Here is a 20775-nt window from a genome sequence, read left to right as displayed (position 1 = left end):
AATGTTTCAACAGAATACTTGCTGCCATTTTTGACACTAAAAGATCTTTAAATCTCATACATTTAAAATAGGATAACATGGGGAAAAAAAACAGAATGCTCTTTATTCTTTAACAAAAGAAAGGCTTACAGTGTACTCTTGGGCAATAGTTTGATTTATTTTCTTCCTTTCTCTTCTAATCCATCCCTCCTCACCCATCTCCAGTATCGATTGCGCTGGTATTTTGAAACTTCGCAATTCAGATATAGAGCTCCGTAAAGGAGAGACAGATATTGGAAGAAAGAATACCAGAGTGCGACTTGTGTTTCGTGTTCACATCCCACAACCTAGTGGAAAAGTCTTATCTCTGCAGACTGCTTCCATACCTGTTGAATGCTGTAAGATTGCTTTAACTATATGTAATTTATACTCATGTTTTTTGCATGTGTCAGTAATACTGTCATTCTGACAATATTGATTGACAGAATTATATATAACAGGTGTGTGTAAAAAGCATTGTATGTAAAGACCTAAATTACCAAAAATTAATATATTGTTATTTAAAGATGACACTTGCCAAATGGCAGCCTGAAGGTTTGGAGGAAAAACTATGTTTTAGGTTTTCAACCTAATAGTGCAGTCACAGAGCTAGCAGCTTCCATTGTTCCTGCATCTAAGCAGAGGCAGCTGATATATCTCAGTGAAAATAAATATTCATTTCAGGAAGAACTAATACCATTTCATTTACAAGAGTCTGTACCATTACTTGTCTTTATACAGTATTATCTAATGAACAGCTGAACTTCTAGAGAGTTCATTTGATAAATACTGGCACTAAGGAATCAAAACATGACCTTAAACAATCTGAATTTCTCCTAGAATTAATTTTATCTACAAAATATTAAAGTAATTTTTAAACCAATATAATTTTTAAACCAATATGCCTAAACTCAAAATTTAATTTGCTGTAACAGTGGAGACTCTTGGGATTCATGGCTTCTTGGCATTTCTTTTCTATAATTGTATAATTGCAATGTAATTTTAAAAACAAAGTAAATCATACACAAATATGATTTATATATGTAAACAGATGTTTGGTTTAGTTTCACCCTTGATTCTTCAAGTTAGGATCATAGAAGAAATGTTGCTATGGTTAAAAACTGTGGATAATAATCTTTCCCATATATATATATTTTTTTTTTTAATTTTTTTTAAAGCTCAGCGATCTGCTCAAGAACTTCCTCAGATTGAGAAGTACAGCATCAATAGTTGCTCTGTAAATGGAGGCCATGAAATGGTGGTGACAGGATCCAACTTTCTGCCAGAATCCAAAATAATATTTTTTGAAAAAGGACAAGGTAAATACTGTCTTAGTTTTTCTTGAAAACAAAACCCAAAACACTACCTGAGCTTGATTTTTAGGAAGTAAGGATGTTTAAAAAAAAACCCAAAACACAACAACAACAAAAAGCCCCAAACAACTTGAGTCACTAGTAGTAATCTAAAACTTCCATTTGGGCACTGATCTATATGCTGGTTGGCAACTATTAATGAAATAGTACATGTGATTCGGGAAGACAATTACAGGTAACAAACTTTGAATTGTGTATAGTTGAAAGATGCTGTTGACAGATCATACCATGTATTTGCTCCTTCTTATAAAAACTAAAAAAATGAAAATGGGAACTAACAGAAATGTTCGTACTGTTTGTCACTGATGTCATGTTACATCTGATTTAGTCATTGCATAGGAACAGACTTACTCCTAAGCTAATGAAATAAATATTAGTTAGAAACCACCACTGATTTTTTTCAGTATATTTGCACAACACTTTCTACAGAAATTACTCTTAAAGGATGCATTTTTTTGAAAAGCCGAGGACCTGGCTCAGCTGAGGTGCGCAGTGTATGCTGCAGCTGTGTCTATGCCTGATTTGCATCTGTAAACAGGCAAGCCTGCATGCAGGTAAAATATGGCAGCAAGCAGCGGTATGGACAGCAGCGACCTTTTGTATGTGTATTAAACATTCGTGTGCTTGACCAGCCAGTCAAATATTTAACTGCCAAGAAACCAGAAGTGTTATAGTTGGCTGTGTCACATGATTCTCATTCTCTAGAATCCAAGTTCAGTGTTCTAGGCAACATGGCTGAGAATTGCAGCAGGTTTGCACTTGTATATTAGTAAAGTAAAATATCATATTGCAGGTGTGTGTTTCAGTTAAGGTATACTAAAGACAGTGTTTCCTCCATGCAGTGAAAGGTGTAGAACAATGTAACTACTTCCTAGCGATCTCCTGAAATCAAAAATAATATTCTTTGGGAGGGCAGCAGATTAATTTTTTCACTCTAATATATAGGAAATAGAATCGCAAAGTAAGCAAGAAATTTTCAGATTTTGGATGAATGTTTCTAAAACATCTTTCTTTAAAGCACAGTTTTGAAGGGTTGGGGTTTTTTTTAAACCCATGTGCTAAGTCTCTTCTATCACTTTCATAATGATGCAGCTCCATAAACTAGAGAATTTAACACCAAAAAAACCCTGTCAAATACTTATTTTTAGTTTACTGCAACTGGATATAACGAATGTTTTGCACGTTTTTTGTTTTGGTTTTGTGGTGTACACAGGGTGCACATGCCACACACAGGTACGTACATCCATACGTGTTACTCGGATATGGTCAGTTACTCACCAGTCCTTCCTGCTTCTGTAGTTCTTCTGGATATTGATCTTAATGCTTCTTACTTAGAGTAAAACACTTGAACAATAGTTAAGAGTTGGGGTTTTTTTATTAGCAAATACGACATCAGTGGGGATTCTGATACACAACTTGAATGCCTTCGAAAAAAGTACTGCTGCTAGACAACAGGGTCCCTGATAACCTGTACAAAACCCAGGAACAGAGAGAACCGAGTGTTAGGTTAAGGATAGCGGGTTATGCTGGGTCAGAGCAGGGAGGGGTTTACCAAGGTGATTTGCTTCCCTCACAACACAGACAACTTGCCCCATATTTGAACTACGGGTCTTTTGGTTCAAGGGAGGGTGTTTGTTTTAAATGTATGACCTGGGGTGTGCGCATGAAGCTATGGCATATCTTACCTCTCGCATGGTGACTTAACCTGTAAGTCATCAAAGTGTTTGTTTGAATAATCACAAGTGTTAGTAGTAATTCAACTACCTTTTTAGAAAAATGGGGAAAAAAAATCCCTGTATACACTTACAGTACACACTGCCTCCTTTGGAGTTAAATCTTAGGCTGTGGGACCAGCTGGTTCTGTTAAAATGCAGAATCCTGCACAAGAGTCAACTTAGGGACACTCTGTAGTGTTAAAACTGCTGAAGCACCTGTATGCTTTATACTGTGTTTACAATATTATCTGTGTCAGTTGAATGGCATCTTTATGTCTGAAAATAAATGCAGTTTTATGTTAAATATTTTTAAGGTTAAGTGTTTAAGTGTTTTAGAAAATGCTTTTTTGCTTGAATTCCTTGTAAATTTCTCTCAACAGATGGACGACCTCAGTGGGAGGTAGAAGGGAAAATAATCAGGGAAAAGTGTCAAGGGGTAAGAAACAATTTTTCTTACTTTAGAAAGCTTTCTGTTGTCAAATGAGAAACTAGACATCTTTGTTATTCTGAAATCTAGACTTCATTTAGTAAAGTAAGTAGACCATTGGCTGATTCAGACAGACAACTGGAGACTTACAAATTAGCTTAACATTATAAAGTAGCCATTAAGAGGTGCTTGGAGCTGGAGATGGTATCCTTTTTGTGAAAGCACTGAAAAAATAAATTGAAAATTGAAAAAAAGAAAACTGAAGATAATTTTGCTAAGATAAGAAATAATTTCCAGTGCATTAAAATTGCTCTTAAAAGCTTAATGCTAGAATTCTGTGCTAGAATTTTTTATGCTCTGGCAGATAAACAAAGCATCCTTTAGATGATGTGTCTATGTAAATAAAAGCATTACCTTCAGAAGACTTGTGTTTAAAAAAAAAGTCTCCAAATACAAGTGTGCTTATAGTACTGTTTTACTATGGAATGTGCATAACCTTGAAGTTTACCAATTTCAAAATATCAGTTTGCTTTAGTTTTGCAATAAATATTCTAGTTTTTCTGTAATTAATAGCAGTTTCATTTGCATGTGATACGTAAAACTTTTTTGTTTCAACTTTCATATAGGCAAACATCATACTTGAAGTTCCTCCATACCATAACAAAACCATTACAGCTGCAGTTCAGGTGCAGTTTTATCTCTGCAATGGCAAGAGGAAAAAAAGCCAGTCTCAGCGTTTTACTTATACACCAGGTATTAAATAAAAAATTTAAAAGTTGCATTTTATTTTGTTTTTTAAAGTAGACATTTGAAACTAATTCAGAAAATGTTCTACCTTTGCCAGATAGAGGAGACTAGCTTTGAATTGTTTGTAAAATGACTTAAGTTTATCTGATTAAAAAGCTGAAATTTAGAGTAATAAGCTACTGTGCTATGACTACAGCCAGGTTATTTCTTTGTTATACGTTTACGGAATAATTTGCATTCTGTTTTTCTTTGAGAACGATGGTGAATCTGAGAGGCTGCTCTTCTAAATAACCCTAGTGATGACAGGGAGCATAGTGAGATCATAGAAGAGGTTTTACACGCTTTTTTCCCCCCTCAAATGTCAAAAAAACACCAAAAACAAACAAAAAACCCCAGGTTTAAATACGAGGAAGAATCAAAATATTTTTTTCTTCCTCTGGACACATTGCAGCATGTTGAGAGAAAATAGTTTGTAACTTAGCCAGGAGCAAGAACTGTACATGTTAACTGTACATGTAGTTAGAACACCTGAATCCCTTCCATTTGGTATGAGGAAGTGGTTACTACTGGATTTGCAGTGCCCTGCTCCTTTGCCTGACACTTACTTTCTTTTCTTTTAAGAAAATCATAACATTTGAAGTAGTCAGGATTCACAAGGTCCCAGTGCCAGTGCTAGACTCTTTAGTACTGTTCAGAGGACTTGCAGTCTGATATCCAAAGGAGTCTTTAGTCGGATATGGATATGAATATCAACTTAAAGCTAATGCCTATGCTGACAAAGCCAACTTCCATTAGTTTGCATTATTTAAAATAAGTTTTGCTCAGTTGTTGTGCACTAAAATTACCTACTTCATACCTTCACACATAATTTAAGCAATGTTACCAAGGTATCTGGTACACTAAGTATGTTTTAGTTGTGTTATTTAAATGGTGGAATGAAGTAACGACACTACTTAAATAAGGAGCAACTTTAATTATAACTGCAGCTGTTATTGTGCAAACCTATTTCATCTATAAATATCTATAAGAGTTGATTTAAGTGTATGGTATAAAGTAGTAATTGAGCAGTTAATAATGTTAGAATTTTTCTACTATTTGTACTTAAAATCAGTATCTTTTCAATGAGCCTACCAGTAGCTTAAAAAAAAAAAAAAATCCAGTAAGTGAAGGGTGTCAATTTGTAACTATTATAAGAACAGTTGCCATCATTGAAATTGCGGGATATGCTGAAAGCGCTGCTGTAATTAAAATGTCTTGCCAAAGTTCAGCTCTCATCTTGTTCAGAGCCTAAGGAAAGTTTGAAGCCCACTAAAAATTTCATTCACCTTTTCCTATTTCCCGATACTGACCTCTTGTCTGTATATTTTCAGTAGCAGCAGCCCCCATGCACACACCTCTGATGAGCTGTATCGTTTAGATGGACCGGACTTTCTCTGGCTGGGCTGCAAATGCCTTTAAAAACATACATTGTATAGAGGGGTATTTTAGAAGGGAAGATAACTAACTGCCTTTGAATAAATGCTACGAGAATTCTGGCTTTTAAGGGTTAATAGACTAGGCATTAAAAAAAAAAAAAAAAAAAAAACCAGCAAGAGAAGGGAAATTAGAGCAAGGACATTAATAGTATTGTGGCTGCTAAACAGCATAGTGTGCATTTATCACACAATACAAATGGGTTGGAACTCTAATCCAGTGGTTCACTTTTTCTAGTTATAATGAAGCAAGAGCACAGAGATGAGGTGGATCTGTCTGCTGTTCCATCTTTGGCCATGCCTCACACAAGCAACGTCCAGGGCCTGCATTCTATCCGAACTCAGTTGCCTTCACCAGAGCAAGGGCACCCACACGACAATTTACTGTCTACATCCCCCAGGAGCCTCGTGTGTCCAGTTCAACCGCCGTACACAGCAATGGTGACCTCAGCAGTCTCCCACCTGCCACACATGCAAGGTAGAAACCTTAGTCCAAGTGAAGAGTGTCATGTTCTGCCTCCTGCTGTGGTTCAGTCTTTTCAGGTAACATCAGCACCTCCTGTGAGGCCTTCTTACCAGCCTATGCAGTCTAACGATGTATACAATGGACAGTCTGGTCTTCCTATGAACTCTGCCTCCAGCCAAGGATTTGATACGATTTCATTTCAGCAAGACACAGCTGTACCTCACTTGATAAATCTTGGCTGCCAAGCTCTACCACAAATGCCGTTTCACTCTTCAAATCCAGGTTCTGTGTCAACATCAAGTACAGCAGGGCACCCGCTAGCACACCCAGCTCATTCAGGACAGTCATCCTCTCACCTGCCGTCAATGGGATACCACTGCCCGAGCGCGGGGCAGGGCTCCATCCCTTCTGCAATGAGTCGCTCCCTTGGGCAGTCGTCTCCCCAGCTGCAGCAAGTCCCATACCATTCTGCAAATCCAGCATCTGCTTCATCCCCATCCCCAACGGCTTCCCACCCTTTGGTCCATTCACCGCTCTCTGGACCTTCTTCACCCCAGCTACAGCCTCTGCCTTACCAATCTCCCAGCTCAGGACCTGCTTCGTCTCCCCCGCCAACCGCTGTAAGTCACTCGGGACAGCACTCCCCGCAAGCACATAGTCCAGCATTGGGAGGTCTTAATGCAGCGTCATCCCTAGTGCACCATCCCGTATGCGATTCATCTCCATTTTCACCAGATGGGGCAGCTATTAACATTAAACCAGAACCTGAAGATCGAGAATTGAATTTTCAAACAATAGGACTACAAGACATCACGCTAGATGATGGTAAGTGTGTGTAATATTTTAATACTGGGATATAGTCTACATTACTACACAGTGGCTGTGGGAGGGTTGTTCTGTTTAGAACACACTCCTCTTCACAGAAATAAATTTGTATCATCAAAATGAAGTCATTTTTGTGTGGAAAGCAACAACCTATTTAATGATATCAGCTGTAAATTTGTAGTTGTACAGTTCTTAGTCTGATTTGCCCATAGACTTTGCTTTTGTTGTAAAACAGGGCTTGAGGATTAACTCTTACACATTGACACCTTATATACAAGGAATTAGTTTGAAACCTTTTCTGACGGTGTTTCAGTGAAAGTCATAATAATATATTTAAGTTGCATATATATATAGTTTGGAGACTCGTTTCTTGGAGTTGTCCCAGTTTTGAGGGGCAGGCTAGTTTTCTGAAAATGTATCAATCACATACATTTTGGCACTGTCTGAGCCTTTTCCCAGACATTCTGTAGATATGCTGCCATCATTCAGCACCTCTGCTCACAGCAGCTGTTTGCTTTCTCCTTACCACTCTGGCTGCCCTTTTGAGAAATTCACTTCTTTAACAGAAACAGCACAAGGACATTCTAGTACTGAGGGCCAGGCCAGTTCTCTACTTCAAATACTTGTTCAGTGGTAATTTGCAAAACTTGTCCAACTAAGTCAAAAGATAGATCCTAAACATCAGACTATGTGAGGCATAGATGCAAAGCAATTTAAAGAATGTCGTGTTGGGACTGGAAAAGCAGAAGGCCTGGCTTTAAAAGGTGTGTAAAAGGTATTTGGTATTGCTGATGGGATTTTTTAATCATCCCTAGTAATTACTTAATTGCATCAGCAGTAGCATGCAGACTTAAGTGTAGGCCATCTGTTGAGTATCCATGGCAGTCCCCATTCCTTGCATAAATGGACCTTTGCCATTGTTACCTCCAGTCAATAGTGAGAAAATTTTGTAAGAAATGCCTTTAAAGACCCAGCATACTAAGAAGAAAATGAGAAAAACTGATAATACAGTTGGGCTTTCAGTTAAATGGCCACCCTAGTTAAACAAAACTCTCTTTTTAGAAACACTGTTTTTATCAATCAACTTTATTTAGAAAGGAAGGAAGGGACTGATTCTATGAAGGATTTGCCGAGAGGAGAAGAGCAAGGCTTTATGAAGCAGAGTGCAACCAAAAACCCAGCTTCTTCAGTACCAGAGGAGTGAGAGAGAAATCTAATGCTTTGAGAAGTGTCATGTTAGAACCTACCTTTTTCTTGTCCTTCTTTCCTCCACACCCACAAAAAAGATGTAGAAGTCAATAAAATACAACTAAATACTACAGTTAAACTTTTTACAATATAAGCAGAAGTGTTTAACGTTTATGAGCACCTTTGCAGTTTGTTTATACCTATTCAGAAATTAAAATGAATGCACAGTAACAAAAGCTAATTTTTTCCCTATATCACAAATATTAGCTGCTTTTAGAAACTATTTCCATTGCTTAACACAGTGAAATTACGAAGTTGTTTCTGTGCTGACAAAGACATCAAATTACTGAAAAAGCTGGAAGAGCCACTCTTAAGTGTGGCCACTTGCTAATAGTTTAGAGAAGTGTAAGCAATATCCATATGAGTCAAATGGCTACAGCTTTATTAATTTCTTTTTTTAAATAATGCTTGCTGTAGGAGCCTAAAGAAGGTTTGATAACTGATTAAACTATACGCTTCCTATATGGAAAATTGCACATGGCTTTAAACACTAAACTAGCACTTGGCAGCAACAGTACATTTGCAAGCATAGAGATTACCTTCGTTTCAGTTTAATGTTACCGCCATTTGATGGTTGCCTGGGGGGTTGGGTTTGCAGGTTTGTTGTGGGTTTTTTTTTTATCTCCAATCTGCAAATGAAAATCAGATGTTTAGCCTGAAACCTGCTGTTCCAAAAATCTTGAAGGGCAGAGTGACAAGAAACAAGCTGCTCAATTCTCTCAACATGAGTAAGTACTTCCTCTGCTTAATCAGCTTTAAATAAAAAAACATGTTTAGACAGGAACATTCTTATAATGTATCTAACATATTACTGTTGTTTAAAAAAATAATTTCAAAATTTTTCTTCAGTTTATACTTGAATATTAGTTTCCATACACATAGAGCTAGACACAAATGGCAAATCAGTTATACTACATTAATGTTATAACAATTAAGGAAAACAATCCAAACATAATTGCATACATAAGTGAATGTTGATACAGTACAGGATAATTCTCCCAGCTAATACATCAAACCTGAAAGCTGTATTTAGTTGTAAAATAGGTTTTTAAGGGTTACCAATGAAAGTGAATAAAACTCTCAAAAACAAATACTAAGGCAAAGCCAACTGAAAATTTTATAAATCATGTCTGCATTAGTACCTTCAATATTTAAGTCAGTAGTCTTAAAAAAAAGTAAACAAAACCCCCCCCAAAAACTCTGTCAGCATAATAAATCTTCTTTCAAGTACTGTGCACTATTTCAACATTAGCATGGTAGATATTTTCTTTGCCAAGAAATAAAATATTCAGAATATGGTTGAAAAAGGATTACATAACTTAAAGGCAGATCTGCTACCTGGGTATCTGCATAAAGTACACTTTTTTTTCCTACTGAAGTTTGTGTGGCTCTTTGTTTTCATGTTTTTTAACAGGATCTGGTTGATGTCTTTAGGCTTTTCTAAAATCTCTACCTTGGATTTGCTCTTTTGTTTGGCTTCCCCTCTTCCCATCATTGCTTTCTTCAGCAAACACTTTCTAATTCACTTGAAGAAACAAGGGATCAAAATGCATCAGGACACCTAGATAGGATATCCAAATGATATTACAGAAAACATTTGAAACAAAACACAATTTCAAGTACTTTGTACTGTATGCTACTACTTAAAAGGTGTTCTCAAAACCAGTGCTTTTTTCGGCTTAGATCTTTGCAATAGTCAATCTGCACAGGCTGGTAAAAAAGCAGCTTCTTGCTCTTTGTTTGTCCCCACTGCTTTTCCTCCTCCACACCCCCTCCCCCTTAGTACGTTGGACCTTCTTTTTCCCTTAACATCTTTCAGCAAGTCTGCCCTCTGCCCATCTCGCCAGGCTATCATTTCCCTGCATAGATAGCAGAATATTTAGGGCTGCAAATAGGTGTAAGCAAGGCAGCTGAAATGACAAGAAACAGGCAGTTGGTCATTTCCATCCTTTCCTGTATCCACCATCCATACTGTGCTCTGTTGTATATTCATCTAATAAAAGGTCCCGTTTTTCCCTACTTGAAAAAGAAAGCTAGCCAAAGTGAGACTCAGTCTAGTTATGATGAGGCCTTGTTAATTTTTTTCCCACTCTTTTTAAAAAGGACTCCTAGTGTGGAGGTTTACCTATCCAGCTGTCAAGTTTTAGATGTGAATCTAATACTGTTGATCTAAAATTTATTCACTTGTGTTTTGCAGTTTAGGGGTGAGGTTACTTTGGATTTCCTGGCTTTCTACAGTGATGAGATTTCTAACATGTACAACTGTATTTAACCATTTTTAAGGTATTATGTTAGGCTCTATTCACCAAATCAGGATGACCTTCTACTAATCCTCTTACATTTTGCTACTCATTGCATCTCCATTACATAAAGCTGGAGATTAGAAAATCCAGTATGTGGATTTACTATAAATCATAACTAGAAGTCCTCTAACCATTTTGTGTACTTAAAGCAGTAAGTCTGCTTTGCCAGACACATTCCATGTAGAATTCTAAGCCATTTGCATTCATTCATTTTCATAGTTCTGTGATAATTCTCTATTGATAATTTCTCTTGCTGGGAAGCTCAGAGATTATTCTGATTTTTGCTAGAAAATTTGTACGTCTTTACCAGGTAGCTTTTTACTGTAGCTTCAGCTTATCTTCTGCAGAACCACAGCAGTAACGAATAAGAAAGTATTGGGGAATGATTGTACTTTGTATTTATCTATGTATTTAAAACCTGTGCATTAAAGGGTCATTCTTAATTAAGGCAGCATCCTGACAAAGGTCTTAAAGGTCTACAGAAGCACAAAAAATACTGAGTCTAGCTTAGTATGGAGGAGAGCAGCTCAAAAACCTTTCTCGCCAGTGCATCTCAAACTTGAGATGTTCTTGAGATGTACATGTTAAAGTCAAGGGTTTTTTACTGTCTCCTAAGCACAGAACAAAATACTGCATCTTGCAGTATGCCAGACATGGATTGTGTGACGAGAACTCTAGCCTATCCTATGGAACTCTCAGACTATCCCTGTTGATAAAAGCCATTCCAAAAATTACACTAGTACAAATTGTTTAGTAAGGTTGTGTTCAAACTCCTCCTTCCTTAGTATTTTGTATATTAAATATATATTGTCAAGCAGTATGGAGATAGCGATAAAAAGCAGTTTACAATTCTAATTCTTCTCATAAGTTCATGGGCTCCTGCAGTGAGACGTTGAGGTCAAGTAAGGTGGTAAGGCAGAACCTGAAATCTATTGGAACAGAATGGGAACCTACTTTTAGAAATGGGTGTTATAAATGAAATGGAGGAAAATACAAGCACTGAGCAGTAGATTAAAAGGAAAAGGTTGGAACAGTGACAAAAGGGGAAGAGGAGGTTGTATCGGGGGTTGTCAGCAGTTAAACGATGCTGTGACCGTATCTTCTAGCGGATTCCTTCGTTGTGTTCATAAAATCTGTGCCAGCAAGGCATCTATTGAGTAAACTGTTACAGACTGCTGATGTGTAAATAGCTTCAGCTAAATCCTCAGGTATCTATGACCAGCTAACGTATGAATGTTCCTGTTTGCCTCCGAGAGCCATAGAACCCCTTTTAACTAATACAAAGTAAGCTCCCCTTGTTGCACCCACCACAAAAAGATTCACATTTAAGAATAAGGGGTTAGAAAGTTATTCTGTGAATGCAAGTGGCATGTCTACATCAGGTGGACACGCACACACTGGTAGCAGAACGGGAAGGAGTTGGGCATGCCTTGTGACACTGGCAAAAATACACTGAGACGCTTTCACACTGCTTTCCACTGCGCAGCATGCGTCCTCTAGCTCCAAGGTTCACGCTTAATACTTACTATGTTAGACTCATCTATCTTCTTGCGTAAGAGACAGGGTAAACATGACTTAAATGAGTTGGTTTCACTATGTTAGATAAATGCAGTGTGACATCATAACTGCCAAGAACAGGGATGTTTGTTACTGTACCAGGTAACTGCAGAGGTTGTGCTGTGACTCTGCAGGCACATTCAGTCTGTCTGTATAGCTATAAACATAATGCACACAGGGAAACTATACTTCTCCTAACATTTAATACAGCTTTATTCTATCAATTAATTAAAAAAAAATAAGTGCTTCTTTGTAAAGTTAGCGTTGAACCTGAAATTACTAAAAGTAAGCCTCTTGTGGCTTGACATTACAAATTGCAAGGCAACCCACTGTGTCCTTGATAGTTTGCCATTGCCAACGCAGCCTGCCCTATATCTGGTTCTGATCACAAACCAGCAGAATCAGCTGGCTGCTCCACAGCAGGGGAGACTGAGGGTTAATTACAGCCTGGCAGCTTTTTTGTTTTTTGGGAAAGTTGACACTGCCCTACTTGTTGGTCACATGGTGTCAAAACCAGGCTAAATATACTGCACTAACCGGTGTGACATAGCTGCAGGAATCTTAACATAAATGCAGCTGGTAGAACTCCACCTGGAGTTGACAAAAAAAGGCCTATATGCAAGGAGGCATGTGCTGCAGTCTATCCCTAATAGTCTTTGAGGTTTCCTGATCCTCATTACATCTGTAAATACAGCAATTCCCTGATCTGTCCTCCAAAACACATGAATTCTTAGGTGGATGCAGCAATGCTACCCAACCTTAGACAGTTGATACAATATGCCATACAATTGTATCGAACTTGTTTTTGCAAAGAATATTAGAAGACCTCACTCTGTGCTACTTACTCTAGCGACACTGCAAACAGTCATGCATTCTAGAATATTTTTGGGGATCTCATTTTCTAAAACCAGTACATCACCTAGTTTAAGTCCCATTGCCCACACATCCTGCTTCAGTTCAGTAGCAGTATAGGATACACAGGCTAAACTTTTAATTAGATAGTGTGAAAAAAATGAAGTTGCTTGACTCCTGTAGGAAGAGATCCTGAAAACCAAATGGTATAACTTCAGAAGCTTAAGTTGACTTACTGATATGAGACAAATCTGGAGCAGATAATTGAGGTTTCAAAGTTTTTCTTAACCTTGCTTTACTTAAAGGAGGAGCCAGGACAAAGAGGTGATTCATGAAAGTATGCATTTTTGATCAGTTAAATAGATAGATCTACACAATGTCAGTTTTCTTGATTTCTATTTAAATTTAATAGTTTTAATTTTAGTGTTCTGTTCTTTGGGTACAAAACACATTTTAGTATTGCTTAAGAAAGTAAAAACCTTTTTCAAATGTTTATGAAACTATGAAGTAGAAAGGTATTTTTAATATATGTTTATCTGGGACCTCAAGTTCCATCTAACTTCAGTGTGCGTTGAACAAAATCCTTAAGCTAATTACACACTTGAAAAGGCTGTTGCTTTATTTATCATGTTTCACAGACAACAAATATTGTGTGCCTGAGGCAAGTGCATGCTTCGTTCCAGAAGGTGCTGAAGACGTTACATGTGCTATGCGTGACACATTTTGTCAGGAAATTATAAAAGCAAAAACTTAATACTGTCAGCAGCTTTGCTTAGGACATCAAGAACCTCAGGATCTCTCTATGTATTTAATTATTAAAATTTTTCAGAATCATATTTCTCTGCTGAAGAAACAGATAATCCTTACTGTATAAGCTATGCAGACTTCATGATGCAGAGACTGTTGCTTAAAAGAGATAATTAACTCCAGTGTTCTCTCTGGAGGCTTTTTGTCAGTGTGTTTGTTGTCTGCTCCTTTGAAAGCATGAGCTTTAAAGAGGACTGACTGTAAAAGTTAATTTGTTTAATCCCAAGGTAGTTTTCTGCCCATCTCCCTGGATTCATTAGATCTTTATTTAAATGTCACTTTCTTGCTGGTTCTACCAGAGTTGGTGGGAAAAATGTTCTTTTCTTAATCTCTTACTGTTGAGAAGAATTTGTCCTTCGTCTACTACTCCTTTCCTTCAAAATGGCAGTGGACATTTTCATTGAAACCCAGATAATGCTTTCCACTTCCTGTTTAGATACATGTAACTTTACATTTCAAACAATTAAGCATAAGTAGTCACCCAAAGAAAAATAATTTGAACTGCTTGAATTTCAGGAGGGAGTAAGAATAGTCTCCTTCATTCTCCCAGGAGTCATCACTAAGCAGGGCTTAGAAATCATGCTAGCAAAACAAATGTGTGGCTCTATGCAGAAAGCACAAATTAGGCAGTTTCCAGAGTAATTTTGTTAGTCATAATTAAAGCCTAATTTACTCAACTTGTAGCTCTGCCTTGGGCAGCGAAAAAAAGAAACCCGAACCCAATCCAGTATGCTGTTGTAAACTCAGCATAGTCACTAATCACAGCTGAATGAACACACACTTGTTAAAGTAATGCACTGTTCTACGTTCATTTTTCCTCCAGGAGACAGTTCAGTGCAATACTGAACTGAACTCCCCTTCCTCCTTGGCTTCCCACATGGCCTTGGTCTGATAGAGCCACCTACACCAAGATGATGCGTAGTTTTGTGACACTTCAAACTGTGTGTGTGTGACTGCACATCAGTACCTTGGGCAAAACAGTCAGCGAGTCTGACAAGTAAAAGGGAAGCTAACAGCTGTTTACAGCAAAAGTTTCCTTTGTTTAAAGGACAGGAAAAATAAAATACAGGTTTTATTTACTAGTAATCTTTTGCCTACCTTGTTCAGCGGCCATTCTGTCAAGGAGTATAAGCACTTTTAATTTGACCACAGTAAGTAAAGCAGATTGAGACAATCACAGGAGGAATTTTCTAAGCTAACACAAACACTACAATGAAATTTATGGAATATAAAATTTGTGATGATACAACGAGGTACACATCCAGAACTATTAACCATTACCTTCATGGCTCTGGCTGCTAACTGAAAAGTAACTAAATATACAAGATAAGTTATATTGTTTTTAATAGGCACTCTGATAAATTATAAATATTTATGTCAACATATGTAGAAGTTGTGAATGAAACTGGGTATTTAAAGTTAGTGCTATTAAAAGAAAACTGAAAGTCACTTCCTGGTTGAGTGAACTGTAACTTCTTGGTTTAGTCCAGTCAGTAGTTATGTCTGTCTTCTTCTCTGACACAGACAGTTTTATCTCTGACCTGGAATACCAGCCATCAGGTTCAACAGAGAAATGGACTCAACATTCAGCACTCATGTCCAACTCCTATGTGGAAAATCTAGAGGGTGAGTCTGCTTACTGAAATGCTTCAATGTTTGAAATTGGAGCATGAAGGAAAGGGGAAAGTGTTTTAATAGTCTGAACATCTACAAGTGAAAAGCACTATGTAATACTTAAGTACTGCTATAATTGTACACCTGTGTATTCTGAAATAGTTGGAAATTCAGAAGCTGTGAACCAGGTGTACACTCATTCAGTAAAAACCTCCACTTAAAGTATATATAGCTGCCACAGAACTTCCTGAGTGCTGTAGGATCTAGTAAAACAACAGAGGAGGATGTGAAAATCTTAAGCCAAATATGGGCAAGGTTGTAGAGTGGCCAGATCAGTTAACTGTGAGAAATTTAGAATGTTTCTCGTTTTTTTAAAAAGATGACACAGTGTCAGTTTAAATAGATGGAATAGATTGGTAGTGCATGCCACTGTAGGTATTAGGAATACAGATTTCCTAAATAGATGTTGAATGTGCACTAGAATTGGGAAAGGTTATCTGGATTTATTTTAAGATGCTTTCAGCTTCTTTATTTCATATATAAACAAGATAATTATGTACTATGACTCTTATAAATAGTAATTATATTAGAAATTGATGCATGGTATGGTGGTCATGTTTGTGTTTATATTCATTCTTAAGTGTTTTCCATTTTATTGCAAACATGCCTAAAATGCCAAAGAACTATACTGTCCCCTTTTTTTTAAAAAAAGTATATTTACACACACATATATATAAACTCATATAACACACTCTACTTTCCCCATGTATTTTTAAAGGGGAATACCTGTAAGTGTACAGTAGATTTGGGATTGTCAACAGTAAAGTAACCAATCTCTGTGTATAACCTTAATAAAACTCCTGCAGTCAGTATGTAGACTGATCTTAAGTTTGCCCGTGAAGCTAGAATAAATTACAATGTTGATCTTTTAACATCTTTCAAAAAACCGACTTAGTTCTGCTTTCCTTACTTATTGAAATGTTATTAGTAAGGTAAGTAGCTACTATTCAGAATGGCAAAACTAGCAAAAGGACTCTGTACACTAAGTTGACATTTCTATATCTTGAAACAGCAAATTGATTGGTAAAATACCAGATACTAGACTACATCCTGTGCAACTCAGAATCTGGTAGGTATGGAGTAATTGTTGCAGAACAGTTCTTGAAAAATTAAAGCTCAATTTAATAATAAAATCACCCCCAAATACCAATATCATTAACTAAAGAGAGACACCCAGGTTGGCAAACCCCAAACTTAGCGTTATGAAATGTACACCGGCAGGTCCCTTTTAAAAAGGGCACACAAACAGAAAACCAGACTCAGAAAGAAATATGCTCACACACAAATGCCACCATCCGAGATACACAGTTGAGAAACATGGCATTTTAAAAAATTAAAATAGTGGGTATTTTGGGTATTAAGAGAAAGATAGTCAATGTGGTCCTAACGCAAGAGACGTTTACAGAGGAAGGGTAGTAGCATGGTTCTGTACCTTGAAGAATGCTTAGTGTCAGATCAGACATGCTAACTGTATCAAATAGTACTACAGAACACTTACAGGTTTAACTTCCAGGCTTAAATTAGGAAGAGCATAGCTTCTATAAATCATACTGCTGAACAGGAGAACAACCATAACTCTAGTGTGCTGCAGGAGATCAGACAATCTGCAAAGGCAGGAAATACACTAATGGAATACTTGAGTCATCCTTAGAACGGGTAAGTGTGATGACTGCTTCATGGAGCTCCAAGTCATGAGAAGAACCCACAAGGGGAAACATCTCTTTATTTGGTCCAAAGCAGCATACAGGAGCTGCTTAAAAAAAAAAAAAAAAAACTAACTTTGTAGCAGTTTCAGCATTACAGGCTGTGTCAAACTTCAAAAGGGGAACTACAGGAAAACAATAGAACTTTAAAAATACATGGTCAAAAGGGGAAAATGGTTGCAAGCAGTCTGTGAACTATTTATGAAGGTTCAGATTAAGTGTACAACTACTCTGCGCTGACTACAAGCTGCTTACAAATGCAGAAGAGAACATTAAAATTATTACATAGTTAAAGGAGTGGAAATTAGGGTGAGGGAAGGGAAAAAAACGTGGCCTAATTCCATACACACATTGAGAAGCTCTCTAACTATTCTCATTTAAAGCCATCTTGAATTTAAAATGGACAACTCTATGAAAACTTGCTCAGTAGTGTTAAAATTAGTCTTAAAAGGGTGAATAAATGCTAGGAATAATTAGCAAACCATCTGAGAATGAACAAATGCTGCTGTATAGATCTATTATGTGCCCACATCCTGTCCCTGATGTAACAAAAGAATTAGACGCATACATGTTGGTTATTGGGGTGTTTTGGAGAAGGAGAACTAGCATGACCCAAGATTTGGAACAGAAGTTACAGTGAATCAGCTAGGACTCTCCAGCCAGAAAAATGAATGAAGAGACTATGCTAAGGCTAATGAAACGGGTATCACAGAAGAGGTAATGGAAAATACTTCTTGGGAGAAAAAATATTAAGTGTCCAACAAGTAATCATGCAGCAAGTTCAACAAATACATAAGTGTTGCTACAGCTATGCTTTATGTGTTTGTTGTTAAGTAAAGCTTTGGAACCTACTGTCTCAGGATGTTGCAGATGACAGAATTTTGCACAGACCTAAAAGACCCTGGAGAAAAAAAATCCTAATGGGACCATTCAGCACAAAAGATATTGTCTCTGGCTCAGGAATTCTCTAGGACAAACACATTTTGGAGGCAGGTGGAGCACGGGCAGCGTCATGATGTGTTTTTCCTAGGTGTCTAGTATTGCCCATTGCATAGCTAATGGTTTGTAATCTGAACTAGTTTGCTTGTAGTTCTCCATGGAGATTTGTTTTTGACCTACAAACTGCCTATTAGAGATTCTCTTGTCCTATAGAAAGTATAGATGCTGCTTATAGATTAGCAGCTTCCGGCAAGGGAAAAGAGGTCACTTGCAATATTCCCAGAAAGGTCTTTAGGTTCAGAAGTTGCTTATATTTTCCTTTGTGCTCCAGTACAAAACAGTTGTCTCTTAACATTCACAGAGATAGGGGGAATGAAGTACAGAATAATTTAAAGCATGCTAATATTGGGCTGGCATTTGATTTAAAAAGATAGTGCCTTTTACTTCTGATGTTAGAACTTCAAATAACCATTTTGGAGATCATACTACATCTAAATGTGGTTTTATTCTAATATAAAATATTCAGTAAGGTAGTACAGGTATACAAGTTGACTGGCAAATTATGGATTGGTCTCACACGGAGAGAATAAATTAAGGTGACATTGTCAAATTCATTAAACAAACCCAGTGGAAAAAAGCATAGATTTTATAAATGTATCAAATCACCAGTTCCTCTTTTAAGAACTTGTTACTCTAAATTGGTAATTTTTTTTTTAATTTATCCAAAACACTCAGCAACTTATTAAAAGCACAAGCTTTCATGATGATGTAATCCTGCACAACACAAGAGCTTTGTTCTGTTCAAACCAGCTAAGAGGGATACCTTTTGTAGCTGAGAATTTCTCCTGAGAGGTTGGTCGGTACTGCTCACAGGACGCATCTCTGCTGGAACAGCTGATAAGATAACCACCCCTAGCTGTATCTGTCACTCACTGCACAAATGGCTGAGCTGTTCAACCTGATTTTAGTTTATCTTGCAAATTGCAACAGTTTTAAGAGATCTTCATGAACAGTCTGGTTTTCATGCAGCAAACAGCTGGAGCAATAACTTCATCGGCTGTCCCAGTGCAAGTCTTCAGTCACCGAGAGGCAAAGCCCTCAGCCTGAAAGATAAGGGCAGGGGAGGGCAGAAGAGGCCTCAAAGGAGCTGTGGCCCAGTTCTCTATCAGCCTCAGTGGCTCAGCTGTCTTTGATGTGTGCAGTCAGTAGGGACTTCAAAAAGCAAACAGGACGCTATGTGAAATCAAAACAGTGGGAGCAACCCGGTACACAGAATATGTGGTTGCTCTTGTTCTACAAGCTTGACACCAGATCCAACAGTCAGAGCTAGTTATCTTCTGCGCTGTTCTGCTGGTATTGATGTTAGTATGCTGCTTAATTTTTTTGAAAGGTTATAGGAGCTTGAGCGTCCAGATGACCTTCAGTGCTTTTTCAATGCAGCACAGAGGGGGAAGATCAAAACAAACAAACAAACAAAACCCCACCACAAAAAACTCTGCATACAGTACCACCAGTAGTGACGGGTCAAATCTAATCTGTAGCAGAAGGTTTTCTCCTCACCATGTTCTGTTCTGCACAATCTATTTTTAAATATTAATATAAATTTATCAGCCAGCTTACACTATGTATAAATAACAGGGAAGAAAAAGGTGAAATTATTGCAAATAAAGTTACAGCTGAAATTCTGAAATCTAGGATATGTGGCGAAGAGGTCAATTAAATAGACATACGAAAGTTGTTAAAATCATTTCCATTTCATAGCCCAATTTAAAAAATAATTTATAAAAAGCAGTAGTGTGTTTTGATCCATGCCATATCTTACAAACAAGTTGCCAACTGGGTGGCTTTTAAGGTTAAGCAAAAGGGCATATGAAATCTTTCTAGCTATATTTCTCGGACAGCATAGCCCATGCAGCCCATAGACAAAAATAGGAAAGGTGGAATAAAGTGTGCTTCTGGAAGCATAGAAGAGTTTTCTTCTGTTTGTAAAGCACCCTCAGTATAGCCTGAGCTCTGTCCTTTCTCAGGACTATTGAAATTCACTTCCTTTCCCCATTTGTCACCTAAGAACTTCGATTTTGCTAGACACTATAGAAAACCTGTTTTTATGCTCATTAATTAAGTTTCCAGCTTTAATCACAGACCACTAAATGTTCTGTAATTAACCTTATGTGGAAGAAGGTAACGTGTCATGCATTCAAATACTAACCTTTGGATTTCTATTTTAGTCTTTACTACCATTTTCGCTATCACAAATTAAGACAAAAAGAAAAACAGTATATGATTTCACCTTCAGTCTTGTACATTTCTGCACAGGATTTTACCTCTTCTTACCAACCACATGATTTACAGTTTGAATTTCTTTAATTTATACAGCTCCACTGTCAGAAAGACAAACGAATTACAATAATGTTGGTAAAGACAGGATGTCCTTTCATATAAAGCCAAGTGCTCCCCAGTTTAGCTATATACGGGCATCTCATTTGCTGCCTTAAGGCGGAGCTGTACATCTCTTCAGTGAGCTGTTCCAAAAGACTTACACGCTGCCTGATTTTGGTAAATATTGAATACAGCTTCTTTACAATTATTTTTCAGACCTTAAAAGACCAGCCTTCTCTAGGAAAGCTGCTTTCCTGGTTTAAATGCCCA

At 37.3% G+C, this 20775-nt stretch overlaps 1 protein-coding gene across 1 annotated transcript in view; it reads left to right on the top strand.

The window, feature by feature from the left end:
• Positions 1-20775, top strand: part of NFATC3 (nuclear factor of activated T-cells, cytoplasmic, calcineurin-dependent 3) — a gene marked incomplete at its 5' end in the record, with an annotated part of 52634 nt that overhangs the window by 28075 nt on the left and 3784 nt on the right. The window contains 5 exons of the mRNA XM_010075874.1: positions 205-377; positions 1197-1337; positions 3487-3542; positions 4160-4286; positions 5991-7043. Coding sequence (XP_010074176.1) covers positions 205-377; positions 1197-1337; positions 3487-3542; positions 4160-4286; positions 5991-7043 — 1550 coding nt within the window. The remainder of the gene's footprint in view (positions 1-204; positions 378-1196; positions 1338-3486; positions 3543-4159; positions 4287-5990; positions 7044-20775) is intronic.

The sequence above is a fragment of the Pterocles gutturalis genome, unplaced genomic scaffold (assembly GCF_000699245.1).
Source record: "Pterocles gutturalis isolate BGI_N339 unplaced genomic scaffold, ASM69924v1 scaffold1228, whole genome shotgun sequence".
Classification (NCBI taxonomy): domain Eukaryota; kingdom Metazoa; phylum Chordata; class Aves; order Pterocliformes; family Pteroclidae; genus Pterocles; species Pterocles gutturalis.
This window is presented reverse-complemented; position numbering and strand designations above follow the sequence as displayed.